Source organism: Bos javanicus, chromosome 3 (assembly GCF_032452875.1).
Source record: "Bos javanicus breed banteng chromosome 3, ARS-OSU_banteng_1.0, whole genome shotgun sequence".
Lineage (NCBI taxonomy): Eukaryota > Metazoa > Chordata > Mammalia > Artiodactyla > Bovidae > Bos > Bos javanicus.
In genome coordinates, this window is record NC_083870.1 from 22,726,651 (window position 1) to 22,745,517 (window position 18,867).

Here is an 18,867-nt window from a genome sequence, read left to right on the forward strand (position 1 = left end):
AGAGTCGGACACGACCGAGCGACTGAACTGAACTGAACTAAACCTAAGATTCGGGCGCTGGCTTGCCAGGGAAGCGGTCCTGGCCCCGCACTTCGCTGACTGTGGCACGGGCGCCCCCGCCTGGCGCTGGAGGCAGCGCGTGGCGGCCCACCACCGAGCCGGCGGCGGCTAGAGAGGCCGGCTGGCCCCGGGCGCCGTAGCGGCACGGCCGCAGGGAACGCGCGCGGGGCGGGCCCCACGCCACTGATCTTGTAGCCATTTTAGGAGGAAACCAGGCTCGCTAGCCCCGGGCGAGGTTTCAATTTCGATAACTTTATTGGTGGCTTTATCCGCAGAACAGCCATCGCACCATTGGTCCCGGGAGGAGGGAGAGCATCGCGGGAGGTGATTGGGTTGGGGGTGCCCCTGGACCGTGAGCGCGGGGGATGCGGGGGAGTTCCCGAAAGGGGGTTTCTTGAGCAGCCGGCCTCTGGAGGGTTTGGGGGTTCCGGGTGTTCTTGGAGGCCAGAGAGGAAGAGGTCCCCCAGGCACGGCTTCCCTGGGGCGGGGATTCCCTAGCCCGGGTCCCCAGACGCAGGGGCGGGGCCGGGGGCTCCCCTGACAAGACTGCCGGGGTGTCCCTTGCCCCATGCTGTTCCTTACGGCAGGTGGCCCCCGACTCGAGCTGCACAGCCATGGGAAACACCACCAGCGATCGAGTGGCCGGGGAGCGCCACGGCGCCAAGGCTGCGCGCGCCGAGGGCGCCGGCGGCCATGCTCCGGGTAAGGAACATAAGATCATGGTGGGGAGCACCGACGACCCCAGCGTCTTCAGCCTGCCGGACTCCAAGGTGAGCGTCCCCACGCCCCCAGTTGGTGGTGGTCCTGCAGCAGGCTGGGTGTCAGGCCTCCTCCTTCCTCTTTTGTTTTTTTCTTACCACGCTGACCCGAATTAAGGCTTTTAGAATTAAAGGTTTTTTTCTGGGGACGGAGATACTGAGTGGTAATTCTTTTTGCGGTGCTGCCTCAAAATAGGATAGAGGCGGAGTTCTTGTTACTGGACTCCTCTGTTTGCCACATTTTTAGGATGAGGCCAACCGCCCCCCCCCCCCCCCGCCCCCAACCTCCACCCTTGATTCTCCTGACCGGCAAGGGTGCCTCTTCTAGAGTATTGATGAATTTGTAGGTTGTGAAAAACTTCAGACTGTAGGTTACCTGAGTTGCTGACCATAGGCGGCAGTTTCTCACATTTGCCCTAAGGTAGATAAGTGACTTACTTTTCCCTGAACACTTCTACTTCTTTGTATTAGTCTCATTTTTGCCCTTCTAAGAGATCAGCACTTCAGATCCTCTTTCCCTTTGGCATGACTGTGAGCAACAACCCCTTGCTTATATGAATACTTTTTCCTAGTCTTGGGGATCAGTAAAGGACATTATTTGGTTGACTGCTTAGTTTTCATCTCAAACTTCATAGTTGTAGCTGAGGTGCTTTTTTTCATATCCAGCTACTTCTTAAGTGGGAGAGCAAATAAGTTTAGGATTTCTTCACTTCCCGGTAGTACTTGATATTACCAAGCTGAAAAGGGACAACCCGCAGTTTCCCTGAAGACCTGGCTGTCAGTCTAGGACTTTCAGGAAAGTGGCAACTTGTGTTCACTCTACAGAAAGGATAGATGGAGCTGACAGCAATAAAATTACATCCGAATGTTTCGAATCACTTTTAGAACTGTCTGCATTAAATACAGTAATTCCACCTGGTAGTCTGACTGGGATGAAGTAGAAAAATGGAGGGATTGAGGAGACTGGGGTGTGTTTGATGTTATCACTCATCCCTTGCCACACATCTGAGGTTTTATTTTATTTACTCTTGTAAATGTGTGTGTGTGTTAGTCATTCAGTCGTCTCCGACTCTTTGCAACCCCATGTCCATGGGATTCTCCAGGCAAGAATACTGAAGTGGGTTGCCATTCCCTTTCCAGGGGATCTTCCCTATTGAGGGATTGAACCTGGGTCTCCTGAATTGCAGGCAGATGCTTTACCGTCTGAGCCATCAGGGTAAATAGAGAGTAATTTTGCTGGGTTGGTAATACATGAAATGTGGATTCTGTTTATTTTCTTGGATCCCAATTGAAAACATAATCACAAAGAGAAGTGAAGGTGATTTCTTGGGGTTTCTTCTCTGTTCCTTTCTTGCTTCTTCCACTTCAGGACTTCTTCCTCAACACTTGGGCTGTCTCCCCAGCCATCTGAATTTACTTCTTCAAAGCTTTCTCAAGGTGATTGTATTTTTATCCATTTCCTACACTGATGACTCAGGATTTAAGTACTGTGTACTTTTCAAACTGTGACTGCAGTAATCGGTGTCCTGAATAAAAGCCAGGTTGCTCTGTCTGAAATGGAGCCTATTTTGGATCATTTTTTCCCTTACCTCAGTCTTGCCATTTGTGAAATAAGATTGGTTCAAATAATTCCCAAGGTCATTTCCAAATCTAAGATTTTACAGTTGCTCAGTCTATTCTGTTTCTTTCCTCAGTGTTTCACTTAAACAGTTTTCAATTGTAATTCTAGTTGTTTTGCCTCTTTTCCTGATGATTTTGCTGACTATTTAACTTGGAGTAAACAATCTTCCTGCTTGTCAGCTGCACTGATGCCTACCACAGAAATATCATATCATATGTGGAAGGGCTTTCTTCCAAAGCTAGGCATATTAATAGTTTATAGCTTTCAAATTCTAAAATAATAAAGCATACAAGTAAATGATAGAAACAGTGGCAGAAGGGCCTATATTGCTTCAAATGCCACCGTTCTTCAGTGAACTAGTTCAATGGTTTTCAGTCCTATTTGCACATTAGACTTACCTGGGATTTATTTAAACATTTCATGGAAAATCTGAAACATTTTCCATGTTTCAAAGTCAGGAGAGCAGTGTAATGAATCCTATATAACTGTCATCCAGTTTAAACAATGATCAAATCATGAATGAATTCATATTGTCTATACCCCAATCCACTCTACCCCCACCAATTATTTTTAAGCAAATCCCAGCCCATCATATCAAATATTACTTTATCTATAAGTATTTTAGGATGTATCTCTAATGATGAGATTTCTTTATTTATTTTCAACATTAAATTTTAGTATTATTGTCTGGGAAGCTTAAAAATAGATTCCCAGGTCCTATATCTGAATCAGAATCTGAGGCATATGTAATTGTTAGGAATGTAAAAATTTCTGTAATTCTAATCCAGACTGTCAAATGAGTTCATTGCTTTGAGAAAATGGAGATCAAGTTTTTCTCTTAAGTCATTTTCTTATATAATGTGAAAGTTCCTTCAGTTCTCTTTGTTTACTAAGGATTATGTTGCCACTAACGTCTCATACTGTAGTTTTGAGGAATATTCAGAGACAGTATGGAAGGTAGACTGCCTCAGCCATTTTGAAAGTAAAGCGCAAGTGAATAAACTAGTCTTTTTTTTAATCCCACATTATTTTATTTGGTATTAATAATATTTTGGCTTGTTACCATAAAGACTTATTACCAAAGTCATTTAAGCCACTCTAAAGTGTGGATCAACAAACTTTTTCTGTAAAGGGCCATATAGTAAATATTTTAGACTTTGTGGCAGACCATACAGTCTCTGTCACTGATATTCAGTTCTGCCATTGCAGCATGAAAGCAGCTATAGAAAATGAGTAAGTGAATGAGTGTGGCTATTTTCCAGTAAAACGTTATTTGTAAAAGCATCTGGCTCACTGGCCATAGTTTGCCAGTTTCTGTTCTAAAAGATAGTAATGAAAAGAAACTTGACTTAAGGAGTCAGTTTTTTTCTGCAACGCTACATACCTCATTTGATATTGGAACCACTTTTTTAAAGGAAACTGTGTTTTTGATCTGATGCTTCTTGTAGCTCCACAATTTTCATCCCTACTCCTGAAAATTACTAGTATAAGCCTGGCATAGATGAATAAGTAAGATTTCATAACTATTTCTCAAAATTTAGGAAACCAGTGATCTGATTTTTATATATTTAATGTCCTTTTATAACCTGTTAACTAAAGAGGAAATTATGAATTATTTAAGAATTTTAGTATCTCTAATTTCTATTACAACTGATAATTGATAATTGAGATGCTTATATTTACATATGAAAAATACATGGCTTAGGACTTCCTTGGTGGTCCAGTGATTAAAACTCTGTGCTTCTGCTGCAGGGGTGAGGGTTTGAATCCTTGGTTGGGGAACCAAGATCCTGCATGCTGCATGGCACAGCAAAAGAAAAAAAATAGATGACTAACTTAATTATTTTTTGTAGAACCGTGCTTTATTATCATATTTTTTCTCTTAAGAGATAAGCATATCATGATTGTCTGCCTATGAGTTAATCTGGTAACAGGAAGTAAGATTTTTTGTTTGTTTGTATTTTAAGGGAAATCCTAAGGCTCTGAAAGGATGAGTGATTCATGCAGACTCAGAAATTAAGCTATGATTTGGGCAGACTTTGAGCATAAGCCATTTGACCATTTGGGTCCTAGATGAGTTTCTTTTCTATAGTTTTGTTCAAAGTTTGATGTAGTTGCTAATTTCAAGACTTATTAATCCTTATCAGAAATGTAGCACCCCTCTCTGCCCTAAGGAGGAGAGTGACCTTTTCAGAATTCCAGGGTCACAATTTAGGGATGACCTAATCCTTCTTACAGCTCCCTGGGGACAAAGAGTTTGTATCATGGCAGCAGGATTTGGAGGACTCCGTAAAGCCCACACAGCAGGCCCGGCCCACTGTTATCCGCTGGTCTGAAGGAGGCAAGGAGGTCTTCATCTCTGGGTCCTTCAACAATTGGAGCACCAAGATTCCACTGATTAAGAGGTGAAGACAAGTGTCTTGGTTGAGTCTGCTGGGTCCAGGAGTAGAGACCCAATTTCCTTTCTCAGGAGAGAGACTTGGCTGGACTACTCCTCTCCACCTGCTAGGGACTTTCTCTAGAACATTTTTTGTGACCAGTAACTATATCTGTGACTTTTTTTTTAACCTTATAGTGAGTCAGAGATGTTTTACCACTTACAATGTCATTGCCTTAGAGGGACTTACAACAGTTTTGTAGGTATGTTCTTTAGCATTGTGTTAATAGAAGTCCTTTCTATGCTTGTGGGAAGTCTCCCGTAACTGCCTGAGTCCAGCTGCCCTGACTTCTGCACTAAAACAAAACACGTTGTAAAGTTCTAGGTAGTAATGTTATTTGTTGCTTGCAGAGCAACAATGAGTTATGTAACTGACTATGGCCCTTTGTATGTAGGTAATTTTCTAGAAAATGCTCACCAAAATGTGGAAAGAGTACCTTGAGGCACTTCTTATCCTGAACCTACTCACTATCTTTTTTACACTCCTGAGGGATCTGTTCTGCTGAAGCAAAATAGTTGTACTAAGGTGAAACATTCTGGGGGATTAATATCTTTATTGTTCTTTTCCAGATATTAGTTAAAAATTAAAGTTATTAGGAGGGATAGCAAATACGTGCTCAAGGGGATATAGAAAAGGAGAATGGGTTTATAAATTATTAATTTTTACTCCAGGGGGTGCAATCACTTAGGAATATGGGAGATCACTGGTATGATACTGTGATTGCCTCATGGCTTTTACATTTATCTTCTGTCTTCTAATAAGAATTTAGCCTGTTTAACTTTCTGTTTTCTTCTGTAGCCATAATGACTTTGTTGCCATCCTGGACCTCCCTGAGGGAGAGCACCAGTACAAGTTTTTTGTGGATGGACAGTGGGTTCATGATCCATCAGAGGTAAGACCTTGACCTCTGAGGGTAACCACTGGCTTAATAGTCTCCTTTTAGCTATTATTCCACTGGGTGTCAAATATCATTGCTTTTGGATTTCCCTGTTGATAAAAGATGGTGGTGCCAAGTATAATCCCTTCTAAAAAGAGGAGAGTTGAATGGATGAGATGTATTTGAAATGGGGATTCATGAATTTTTTTTTTTTCCATTCACTGTTTCAGCCTGTGGTTACCAGTCAGCTTGGCACAATTAACAATTTGATCCATGTCAAGAAATCTGATTTTGAGGTGTTTGATGCTTTAAAGCTAGATTCAATGGAAAGCTCAGAGACATCTTGTCGAGGTAATTTTGTAGTATTTGCTCTTTCTTGATCTTTCCTTTCTTATAATGCATGTTTCTTCCCAAGAGTGGTTTTTGTTTTTTTCATTTTCGATTTAGGTATCTTCCTAATTGTATGTATGTTTCTCCTATAAACATTTAGGTCATATTCTCTGAGAATGAAATCTGTGTAATGTATTTGATTTCACAGTAAGTGAAAGTAAATATATTTGATCTACATTAAATTTACATTGTAACCCAACACACATCACACAAACCAGTAACATGTCTTGCAGTATAATGTTTGCCTTTATTACATGTAAAGCACTTTATTTTCTGCTTTATTCTTCTTTTTATAAACAACGAATGTGCTGTGATCTATGGTTTAAAAAGCTATTTCTAATAATTTTTCAGTTTTTTCATTGACCTTTGATAGTATCAACTAGCAGGAGCTACTTATGTCTCCTTTGTCTTGTTCAGCTGCCTCAACTTAATCCTGCCAGATTGATAGCTTAGTTGGCAGTTGTATATTTAATAGGCCCTACACATATGGCAGTCTTTGGGGAAAAAAGAGTCATAAAAACCTCAAATTTCTTTTGTGTGTATGTTAACTGAAATTTTTAAGTTTTGGGTTAAAAAATCCTCAATAGAGGAATAGACCTATATCCTTTTGTTTCTCCCAGTACTTTTTCCAAGGCCTTCATCTCTACTTACATTGGCTATAACACCAGAAAAGTGATTTGCCGTCCACATTCACAGTTACCAGTTTTGTTACTTTACAGTAAAGACTGTGAGTGTCTAAAGAACTGTGTTCCCAGTAAACAGACTTCTCCCTTTTGAGTTCAAAACCTGCCTCTGCTACTAACTAGCTTTCCCATTATGCGTAAGTCCTTCAGCATTTTTAGTTTTCAAAGTTTCTTATCAGTAAAATCAAAGGTTTAAGCTCTCAGTGATTCTCAGCTGAGGAGACACAGTGCCTAAGTGAGACATATTAGAATCTCAGGACACAAGGGTAGCTTATGCAGAATAATTTCTAAGAGAATAATCAATAGTATAATATTGTCTGCTTAGAAAAATTACAGATATTGTTTTCATTATGTAAGGTCAGAAAGTAAGGCTGGACATTGTTCTTAACTGGTGGGATAGAGATTAAAGAGAGATTAAAAAATACCAAATTAAATGTCAAGGCCACTATGGCTAAATTTTTGCATTATATGATTCTAACAAAGCAACCAGTGAATAATAGACATATAATCATAATTATATAGAGAGAAGACTAGCATACTTTTGATATTCTTCCTTTCCTTCTTTCACCCAATTTCCTGATCCTCTGAGGTAAGGTTTAGAATACATTTTATTAGGAATCTTGAGTTTTAATCTGCACTCAGTGACCATCTTGCTATGTATGTGACTTTAGCTAAATAACTTTACCTTTTTTTTTTTTTTTAATGAAAAGGGAAAAAATACTGTTCTGTGTACTTGCCAAGAGTAATTTTGTAGTTCACATGACAAAATAACAGAGTACTTTGAAAAGTGTCAAGTTCTATATGTTTTTAAGATATTGTTTAATATAACAGTATTTTTGCTACTCTTTTGCCCCACATATAATTGAATTCTGAGTCCTTATGTTGAATTGGTTTAAAAATCCTTCTTACTAGGAACTGTAAAAAATATTAAGCAAAAACTTATAGTTCTCCTCATTTTTGTGTTTCTGTTCTTATCTGTATATACTTTTCCCATTTTTTAAAGATTTAATTTCACATGCCATAAAATTCACTCTTTTAAGGAGTATAATTAGATAATTTTTAGTGTATTCACTGAGTTGTGCGACCATTATCACTATCTAATTCCAGACCATTTTAATCACCCCCAAAAGAAACTCCATTCCCATTAGCAGTTACTTCCCATTCCTTGCTTCTCTCCACCTCTGGCATCCCTAAATTATTTTGTGTCTCTATGGATTTTCCTGTTTTGGACATTTCATATAAATGGGATTATAAACTTTGTGGTCTTTTTCGTGTGGCTTCTTTAACTTGGCATAATGTTTTGAGGGCTCATCCATGTTTTAATATGTTAAGTACTTCATTCCTTACAACTGAATTAAATTCCATTGTATGGGTATACCATTTTGTTGATCCATTCATTTAGCTGATGACACTTGGACTGTTTCCACTTTTTGTATGTTACAAATGATGATGTTATAAACATTTATGTTCAAGTTCTTTTGTGGACATCTGTTTTCATTTCTCTTGGGTATGTATGTGCCCAGGAGTATAATTGCGGGTCCTACGGTAACTTTGTGCTTAACTTCTGGAGGAACTGCTGGACTGTTTTCCAGAGTGGCTGCACCATTTTGCATTCCAGCCAGCAATGGGAATAGTACAAAGGTTCTCGTTTCTCCACATCATCGCCAATAATTATTATTGTCTGTCTTTTTTTATTATAGCCAAATTAATGAGTGTGATGTGGTATCTTATGGTTTTAACTTGTATTTCCCTAATGACTACTACATTGTTAGCCGTTTTTCCTCGTTGTTACAGTCATTGTAGTATCAATAGTCCTAGAGTTTATAACCTTTATTGTTGCTTGGGTGGGAAAAAGAAAAATCTAATATTTTCATGTTGTTTAATAGTTTTAAAGGCATTGTCACATCTGTTGTCTCATTTGATTCCTATCAAAACACTGTGAAATAGGGCAGAAATTGTTGTTTTCATTTTATGAATGAAGAAACTGACTATAGTAGAGAGATTTGTCCCAAGTCATACAGTTGATAAATGGAGTAGCTCTCCCCTGAACCTACATCCTTATCTCTTCCCCTGTCCTCCACATCATGTTGCCATGAAGAACCTCATGGTTTATGTTCAGGATGACCCAGACTTTTTCTTTGCCTTATAGTTATAGACCCAACAAGTCACAAGTTAATGATTCTTGACTTCTACCATATTTAATATTACCTGCCACGTATTGACAGTTTTTTCATGCATCTGTACTAGCTGTCCAACTTTCCTTTATATTTGAATAAATATCTTCCAGACCTTTCCAGCTCACCCCCAGGGCCTTATGGTCAAGAAATGTATGTGTTTCGATCAGAGGAGAGATTTAAATCTCCACCCATCCTGCCTCCTCACCTTCTCCAAGTTATTCTTAACAAGGACACTAACATATCTGTGAGTATTCTAAAAATATTGCTGGGGCATCTGAGGGTTACTAGGATCATTTGAGCCAAAATGTAGTAATCTTAGAGGTTGGGATTATTACAAAGGTCTGTTGAATATGAATCATGTATGTATCAGTAGCATTACAGGTTCCTTTTTCCAGGGCTGTGTTGTGACTTTTCCAAGTACTGATATCAAAATTCATAGTTTTCTTCTGGTCCTAATGTATCAGCTCAGAGCTGTGGATTGCTAGAAACAGTTTCTAAGACTTTTATTCCAACATAAAATAAGAAGTATTTATCATTTGGCGATATCCAAAAGAAGCGTATTTTTCATATAATTTATATTTCTAGTCAATTCACTTGATTCCCACTAAGATTATTTTTGCCTCTTAACACAAACCTTCCATATGTGTTGTGGGTAAGGTCTATTAAAAAGAGGATGAATAGATTCTGAAGCTTAGAGTTTCTGCCCTGGACTCAGAATTTTTGTGATTTTCTGTGATGAGAATGTATTATTGATGTATACTAGAATAAGTGAATTATTTAAAAAAAAATAATACCTTCTAGTTTTGAGTTTCTCAACAGTTCCAAAGATCTTTGAGGAAGAATAAACTGTTTGGTTTAAGATTGTACATTTAACCCCATGTAGTCTTTTTTTTTTTTTAAACAGTGTGACCCAGCCTTGCTCCCCGAGCCCAATCATGTTATGCTGAACCATCTCTATGCATTGTCCATTAAGGTAAATGGTGGGCCTGCTTCTTCACATAGCTCCCAAAAACAGGAGGGCAAGAGTTGAACACATGTTCTCTAGTGGTTTGCTGAAGCTGGCAGTAATGGTCCAGTTATAGGAGAAGAACTTTCTTTTTTTTAACCAAAGGGTGAGTTGTTTATTCTAAATCTTAGTCTTGATATCTGAGTTCTGGCTAGCTGAATTGCCCTGTGATTAAATGGACTTTTTTGTTTCTTGGTTTCTTTTTGGGTAGCTATAACCTTTGCACCACCTACTTAATTAAGTGTGAGTTCATAGTAAGTACTAGGATTTCATTTGCAGAAAAAACAAGTTTACTTTCCAGTTCAAAGAATGCTTAAATCTGATATTAAGGCCTCCAGTGTTTAAAGGTGGACATGAACTGCTTTAAGGTGCCTGAGTCGTATATACGCCAGTGCTTGCATCTTTCCTATACACTACTCAAAGGAGAAATGTGACCAGACTTGCCCTGTGCACCGCCAACCCCACCCCCACCCCGCCGCTCCCCCGCTTTTAGAATGCTTCTTGGTTTCTTAGAATGCTTCTTAATTTCTCTGCTGCTTTAGATTCTGGATTGAAAATATCTGTTCAGTCCTGTAATGTCTTTGTGGTCTGGCTGTTGGGATATTTTATATAGTTCTATAGTTACCAAACTAAGCTGAGCATCAGCAGAATTATTTGGGGGAAGTTTGTGAAAATACAGATTCAGAAGCTCTATCCCCATGGATTCTGAATAAGTGCATCTAGGATGGGCCTCAGTAATTTTATTGAGTTGCTTATGTTTCTTAGATATGTAGCCAGATTAGGGAAATCACTGATACAGCTGTCTGTAACAGATTACAAGGTACTTATATACTACTGAATTTAATTTTCCTAATAAGCTTGTGAGATAAGTATTATTTTTAACTCCTGTTTTAGAGATAAAAAAACTAAGGCTAAGAGAAGGTCATATTGCCAGTAAGGACCAGACAGAGGACTGAGGTCCTGTCCTATCCTCATTCCATGTTCTTTCCTTGAGATTATGGTGCTGGTTTTTCCAAGTAGGTCTTTTTGTCACCTGCTCCTCATTTCTACCAAACTCTTTCTGGAGTTAAATTTTTTACCTGCCTTGCTGCTGTCATGTTTAGGCTGTGATTTGTATACTATGGTCACAGAATGTCAGTCTGGTAAGTATTCATTGTGGATGATACCTATCCCTGGTTCTCTCAAGATAGTTTAAGCTGTTTGGAATTGCTTCATTGGATGGAGTGTCTTTCCAAGGAGAATTTTAGGGTCTACTTTGTTCAAGGATAGAAGATGATTCCTGAGTCCCCTCTTGATCAGAGAGGATGTTTTTTAAGTCCAGCCCCAGATACTCAATGGAAATTAGACCTGTTTTAGGGCTTGGAAATGGTTTTTCAAAAGGATCACTGCTGTGATCCTTCTCATTGCTTTTAAGACTTCCTTCTAGAAACAGATGTCACAATATTTCTTTTTTTTCCGTGATAGTTTTAAGCCCAATATTTGAATTTGAGGTGGAAAAGGAAGTGAGGTAGAACACTAATATTTCTTTAGCACCTATTTTCTGTCAGTTTCTGTGTCAGATATTTTCAGGTAATCATTAGAGCCATCTTAATGGTGGGTATTAACCTTTGTAATGATGAGGAGAAAAGACTTGGAGATAGGAGTCGGACGCAGCTTAGCAACTGAACGACACTCAGGGTCACAGAGTGTAACAGTAGGTGTCAGGATCAAAACAAATTGATTTGACTCCCAAACCACCTTTTTTTAAATAATATCAAAGTAACTCTGTTTAAAGTGAGCAACTATGAGGGATTAATGGCTGGGAACAGCTGTTTTCATCCTGAACTAGTGAATTAACTGCATGTGTTTATTTCCCTTGCAGGACAGTGTGATGGTCCTTAGTGCAACCCATCGCTACAAGAAGAAGTATGTCACTACTCTTCTGTACAAGCCCATCTGAGGGATCCCTTCCTGCCTCCCAGGATTCAGGAGAAGCATCTCCCTTGCCTTTCTGGACTGGACCAGTCTTAGCTGGGACTGGAAGGCTGATTTGCTTTGAGGCTAATATGTGTGTTTCAGTGCCTGAGTAGGATGCTCTGCTTTTGCATTTGATTGCAGATGAGAGCTTTATGAGTTTATGGAATTTATTTTAACACTATATATATATATATACATATGAAGGGAAAGTTAATGGAAGCCTCCTAGCTAGATGTATTCTCCCTGCCTATGGGAACTCACCAAGACCTGTTTGGGAGAGCTTCAGGAAGAGCCATTACAGGAATCTTTTTTCCTAAAGTGAATGAAGAACAAACTCTCAGGATCCTTGTTGGGTGGAGATTCTATCACTGCTACTACCTTGGCTCTCCAAGGAATGGACTTGTGCCAGACTGCTGCCCTACTTACAGCTGCCTCCTTGCAGGAGCAGCTTTTCTTGCATGGGTTCTCTGTATTCCCAGAGAATGTGGCACAATCTGTGCTTTTTTAAATGATACCAGATGCCCCATAAGAACCCTTTTCCCTTTCATTTCACATTCTTGCTTTGTTAGCCTCCTTCAAATCCTATACCTGACCCTTCCTAGCACAGAACTTAGTAGGTAAGTGACCCATTTCAAAGGCTTTGTGAGACCTGACCCACCTCACAGACTAGGGCTGCCAGAATGTCTCCTTTTTAAGCCAGCACAGGCCCATGACACTTTGTTACCACTTACCTTAACTTCTACTGAAGAAACTGGCTTCCTATGATATGAAAGGCAGAATGCAGAAGGTCTGTTTTCTTGTTTTGGTTTGGTGCCACAGTTAAGGCTGTATTGGCACATTCCCATACTTTTTCCCACCTGGTTTGGCCCTGCTTCCATGTTTTCTTTCACAGACAGCTTTGAAGGTAAGAGTAAAACTAGTAAAAACCTTCATGTCTTTTGTCCTTGAAAGATTTTTATGTGCCTACATTTTTCTTTTCTCCAAAAAATGCCTTTTCATTGCTCTAAAGAGACTGCTTTTGGAGAACTTAAGCTTTCGATAAATAGCTCACTATTTTCTTTAGCCCTCTACAATCGTACATTAATGAGGCTGACTCTGTGTACATCATTACAGTAAACACTGTTCTAGATACAGGCCCGTTCAGGCTCATCTTGTGCACCTAAAAGTTTCCTTCAACTTAAAGATTCATTACGCCAAGAAGCAAGACATTACCCTTGGTAGTCTCAGCGATGAAAAATATTGCTTTCATGTGCTAAATGCTAACAGTCATCTTGCTCTTCTGTATCTTTTCCCAAAAAGTGTTTGATGATGAAGAGGGGTCAGTGATTTCCATTTGTGGAGTAAAAAGTTTCTATTCAATCCACTCTTGACATTCAGAGATAAGATATTTTCCCCTAAGTTTCTGTGGCTCTTGCATTACAAATAAATGCAAGCCAAACATTCAGTACCGAAGGAGGCCAGATTTGATGCTTGAGAGGCTCCTTGAGATGAGCCCAGTCCCACTGAAAGGGCACCCACATGTCAATTAGCTACCTCCTCTCTTTCCCATGTAAAGCTGATGACATAGTTGTCTTTGGGTATGTAGAACTCTTAGATCATCTGTGTGAGCAGTATGGTATGGGATTGCTGTCTTGCTGAGAATGCAAATTGCTAAGTGCTTTGGTGGTTATTTGCTGAGAGTAAATACTACTCTAGCCATTCGAGGCCACTATCTACAGCAAAATGCTTTTGTGGAGAATGTTTTATAGTTTTAGTCACATTTAGAATGGTGTACCATTCTAAAATTCTGTTAGAACCAACTGTCAGAATCTACACTGTCTCCAGTTATACTAAAATTTTGTATTTTTCTAATACCCAGTAAACAAGTGAGTCACTTAGGATTTAAAGTCTTGCTTGCTACATGGAAGGTTTTGTTGTACTTATATGTCTTGTCAGCGGTATTATCATGTAATCATCCTTGTGTTCATGTATTAAAATTTCTATTCTGCACAGATATATCATTAGCGTGGGGTAGGAAAAAAGATTCCTCCCATTTTTCTCAGGCCAGAGGCTTCTATGAAATGAATGGGTCTGTCTTCAGCAACAGCAGGCTTTGGTGTTGGTGACCTTCCAATCTTTCTAATCTGGAAACGTGCAGAAGGTGTCAGTTTTCCAAATTCTGAGGTAATCAATCTTTCAGTCAGATATGAAATTGGAGCCTACCAGCAGTTTTGGAAAGGGACAAATAAGAGGAATTGGATGATGACTTATGCAGCCCTGTCCCTTCTCTGTGCTGCTGATAACATCCCATGGCCTTGATAATTCCTATCATACTCTCCTCAGTCTGCCTCCAAGAAACTGTTCTAGGCTGAAAGGGAAGGAGGAAAGTACCCCAAAGTACAGCTCACTCATTCTTTTATATTGGTTAAAGGTATAGTTTATTTTCTGCAGAAGAATTTGACAGAGTTTGAAAATGAATAGAGTAAAAAATTGGGTTGTTTTTTTTTTTGTTTGGTTGGTTGATTAGCTTTTGCCTATAAGAGTTTCACAGAGTCAATAAGTAAGAATGTAACTCTTTGAGGCGGCTGACTATTAAAGAACTGTATCATGGTATAGGAGTTGTGGGAAGCAGAGTAACTGAGCCGAGGACTGATACTAGGAAAATTAAGGCTTAAGTAACCCAGAACTAGAAATACCCTTTTTAAAATTAATTCAGACACATCCTGGTGTCTTTAGATCCCATTGTATAGAATTTGTCATATAAAAAAATCTTCCCTTTGTCTCTTGTTTCTGTTTTCTACACTTTGTTCTATATTGTGCTTTAACTTCATGTGTCAGGCAAACTTTACAAGGGTCTAAAGTCAAAGGTTACCTAAAGCAAATATTAGTCATCTTGCTGTTAAGGAAGATGTGTCATGGAAGGAAGAGCATCTGTGTCAGGATTATTAGCTTGCTTTAAGATTAGAGTTGAATGGGATTTAATCACTAGGCAAAACCCCTGAAGGGTATCTGGCCTCAAGAGTGTTGGCTTAAAAAAAAAAAAATGCTTATATATGGTAGAGAAACCCTATAAAAGAATTCAAGAGAAGTTTCTGACAGGATCCTATAAACCCAGGCCCAGTCACTTCACTCTGATTATTTCTAGTCTCTCTTACCTAATGGATCTGAGATAAAAAAATTTTTTGAAAAGTGTTGGTACTCTATGTATGCTGCTAAAATGAAGTTAAGAAAGAAGTTTTACTTCTAGACTGGGCTTATATTAATCTGGGTATAAATGAAGGAGACATATTAACGATAGACTCCCCTGCTTTTAATTGGGGAAATAGGGCTTTTAAATTTTTGACCTCAACTAAAAATTATATGCAATAGTCTTTGTTTGAGTATGTTTGCAATATGTTCTGTTCTCAGAGACCTCTAAATCTTCACGCTCTAGTGATTTGGGGCATAGACTTAAGAGCAGATACACCATTGGTTCCTGCATTATTCTGACTCATTGTTAAAGCTGAGTGCTTGCTGTATTTTACTAGGAACTGATGACTCTAGTTACCCATGGGATGGAGGACCTGGGAGGGATAGGAGTTAGGGTCTTTTAAAACTCTGGATTTAGCATTTGTCTCTCCTTAAGCACCAATCACAATTGGAGGTTGAAGGGCTGTCATTTCTGCAATGAACTGGAACTTTCAGAATAAAAAGGCCAAATCTTTAAAAATTATAAGAAAAGCAGAGGAAAAGGCTCTAAGAGTCTGTTACTTAAGAAATCCAGTTCTTGGCAATGGAATCCCTCCAGGATTCAAATTTGGGCTTTGTCTTGATTTGCTTTACTCAGTTGTGTTTTGAATTGAATAAATTATTTAAAAGTTAAATTTTGTATTAGTTCTAACGTGAGTGGAGTTGAATTTTATGTAGCACAGTGCTTTTGCAGTATGATTGGTGTGAAATACTGAATATCTTGTGGATTTTGTAGTCAGGTTAAATGACTGAGGAGTACCTACCCTAAGTATTATGTACTGGTCATCTAACTTCTTTTCTGTTCCCATCTACAGAACACCTACCCAGGTTGTGGTTTTAGAGCAGCCAAAGCTCACTAATGTTGATTAGTTCTAATCTCCACACTGGCCTCATATGTGAAACTTGCTTAAATTTTGGTAAATTTTAGAATGTTGGTTGTTACTTCACCAAAGCATTTTGAATGAATACAGCTCTGTTATAAAGGGGGAATAAGACTATAATTTGAAGGGAATTAAATATGTCAGTCCTCCTTTAAATGGTGCTTTTTGTAATCTTTAGTGCTGAGGGACAAAGCTGCTTTTCAATATTTCACAAAGGAGTGGCTTATAAGAATGGATTTTAAAGCTTTTCTCCAAATGTAATTTGTCACTGGATTCTGACATGCGTCTGAAAATTCTGTGATGTAACACATACTGAAATGTGAGTTTTTTCCCCATAAAACTGTGGAATAAAAGTATTATACAGCAATAATATTTGAGTTCTTCATCAGTTACTGATTATACCATCAAGATGTATCCGTCCAGGTAGCCTCAGGACCTAAAGAATGTAAATTGCCACATGGATATTTTTAAATAGAAATGTAATAGGTATATGGGACACATGATATCATTCCTCTTCTTTTTGATGGAAGGAATGATGCTAAAGCTGAAACTCCAGTACTTTGGCCACCTCATGTGAAGAGCTGACTCATTGGAAAAGACCCTGATGCTGGGAGGGATTGGGGGCGGGAGGAGAAGGGGACGACAGAGGATGAGATGGCTGGATGGCATCACTGACTCGATGGACGTGAGTCTGAGTGAACTCCGGGAGTTGGTGATGGACAGGGAGGCCTGGCGTGCTGCGATTCATGGGGTTGCAAAGAGTCGGACACGACTGAGCGACTGATCTGATCTGCCAACATTAACTGCTGCTGCTGCTGCTAAGTCGCTTCAGTTGTGTCCGACTCTGTGTGACTCCATAGACGGCAGCCCACCAGGCCCCGGCCATCCCTGGGATTCTCCAGGCAAGAACACTGGAGTGGGTTGCCATTTCCTCCTCCAATGCATGAAAGTGAAAAGTGAAAGGGAAGTTGCTCAGTCGTGTCCGACTCTTCGCAACCCCATGGACTGCAGCCTACCAGGCTCCTCCGTCCATGGGATTTTCCAGGCAAGAGTACTGGAGTGGGTTGCCATTGCCTTCTCCAGCCAACATTAACTAGAGGAATGCAAACTCTGATTTGAGTTTTAGCACTTTCTGTAAACTGCACACTTAGCTATCATCCTGTTCTGGATTAGCCTAATGGTTTTCACCCCTGGCCACACATTAATATTACCTGTTCAGATGCTATAAAAATACTGATGCCGAGCCTACTACTTTGTTGTTTAGTTGCTATGTTGGGTCTGACCCTTTTGTGGCCCCATGGACTGCAGCCCACTAGGCTCCTCTGTTCATGGGATTTCCTAGGCAAGAAAAATGGAGTGGGTTGCCATTTCCTTCTCCAGGGGGATCTTCCCGACTCAGGGACCAAACTTGTGTCTCCTGCATTGGCAGGCAGGTTCTTTACCACTGAGGCACTGGAAAAAAGTGAAAATGTTAGTTGCTCAGTCGTGTCCGACTCTTTGTGACCCCATGGACATAGACCACCAGGTTCATCTATTCATGGAATTCTCCAGCCAAGAATACTGGAGTGGGTAGCCAGTCCCTTCTCCAGGGGATCTTCCCAGCCCAGGGATCAAACCCAGGTCCCCTACATTGCAGGCAGATTCTTTACTGTCTGAGCCATGAGGGAAGCCCCTAAACGCCAATTAAATGAAAATCTCTTCCATGGGGTCCAAGTATCTATATTTTTTAAGCTCTCCAGATGATTCTAACATATATTCAGAAATGAGGACCATTATCCTGGAACTTCCCTACTTATTCTTTCTCTGTCAGATATGTACTTGTATGTGAAAGCAGGTTATATACTTCATTCTGACAGCGATCACTTCCCTCAGATGGCTTTGCCCAGGGCCATGATTATAATATCCTTATTATTTTCCATCCCTTTATTTCATGGCATTTTTATGTAGCTAGCATCTGGACTTTTCTTCAAAGAACACAATCAGGCTACTCTGTATTTGCTGCTCTGAAGTCATCTGAGTTAAATTTCCTCAAAGGAAAGAGGGGAATGACTTGGTGGGAGTGACTAGAGGGTGAGAACAGAGAGGGTTGGAGAAGTGTAGATGTACAAGGACAGGTAATGAAGAACCGCGATAGTAGAAATGGACCAAAACAGTTACCCCCAAACCTCAACAATAAGTCAGGAGACTGCATGCAGACTAGAGGTAGAGAGTGGTGGGTGTAATGGGGACTCAGCCTCTAGCAGAATAGTCTCCTAAACATGTACCTTGGTCACTGAAACAACAAAATGGCACCAGAATTCTATCAAGGCTCAAACTTTCATTGACGTGTTTTCTAAAGTACTTCCTTCTGGCCCAGTTGATCTGGAGTCTTGTATCCCTTCCAAACTCCTCTCCTCTCCCACATCAACAATCACCCATGACACAGGTGGCTTGGAGACCTTGTGAGTCTCTCTGTGGCCCTATTTGGTCACCATTCAGCAGCACATATGGAGATCTCGAGTACTACCTCCCTTTCTCTAATCCATCCCCTGGCTCCAGGGCACTTACATTGGAGATGAACTTCTCTGTTAGAATTCTTCAGGCACTCAGTCGTACTCTGAAGAAGACTCCTGTCTTGAGAGTATTCTCTTCATTGACTTTCTAGGAAGGAGGGCAAGGTTCTCTGTCAGAAGGTCCACATGCAATAAGATATTTTAAAACAAAAATGGGTTTTCTCCAAATTCTCAGCTACTCTAAATTAATTTCCCTTGACTACAACTTCCAAAGCGCTCCTGCTAGTGCTAGCTTGTGATGAGAACATCAGATGACAATTC

At 39.9% G+C, this 18,867-nt stretch overlaps 1 protein-coding gene and 1 long non-coding RNA gene across 3 annotated transcripts in view; one reads left to right on the forward strand and one right to left on the reverse strand.

The window, feature by feature from the left end:
• Positions 1–216: 216 nt before the first annotated feature.
• PRKAB2 (protein kinase AMP-activated non-catalytic subunit beta 2) lies at positions 217–16,424 on the forward strand. Its single transcript, XM_061408933.1, has 8 exons — positions 217–384; positions 648–830; positions 4,678–4,844; positions 5,676–5,769; positions 5,985–6,105; positions 9,115–9,248; positions 9,909–9,977; positions 11,872–16,424. Exons 2-8 carry the CDS (start codon positions 675–677, stop codon positions 11,947–11,949), a joined length of 819 nt encoding a protein of 272 aa, XP_061264917.1. The 5' UTR covers positions 217–384; positions 648–674; the 3' UTR covers positions 11,950–16,424.
• Positions 14,412–18,867, reverse strand: part of LOC133242785 (uncharacterized) — a 35,952-nt gene continuing 31,496 nt past the window's right edge. For both annotated transcript variants that reach the window (XR_009734894.1, XR_009734893.1), the window contains one exon: positions 14,412–18,694. This is a non-coding gene — a long non-coding RNA (uncharacterized LOC133242785). The remainder of the gene's footprint in view (positions 18,695–18,867) is intronic.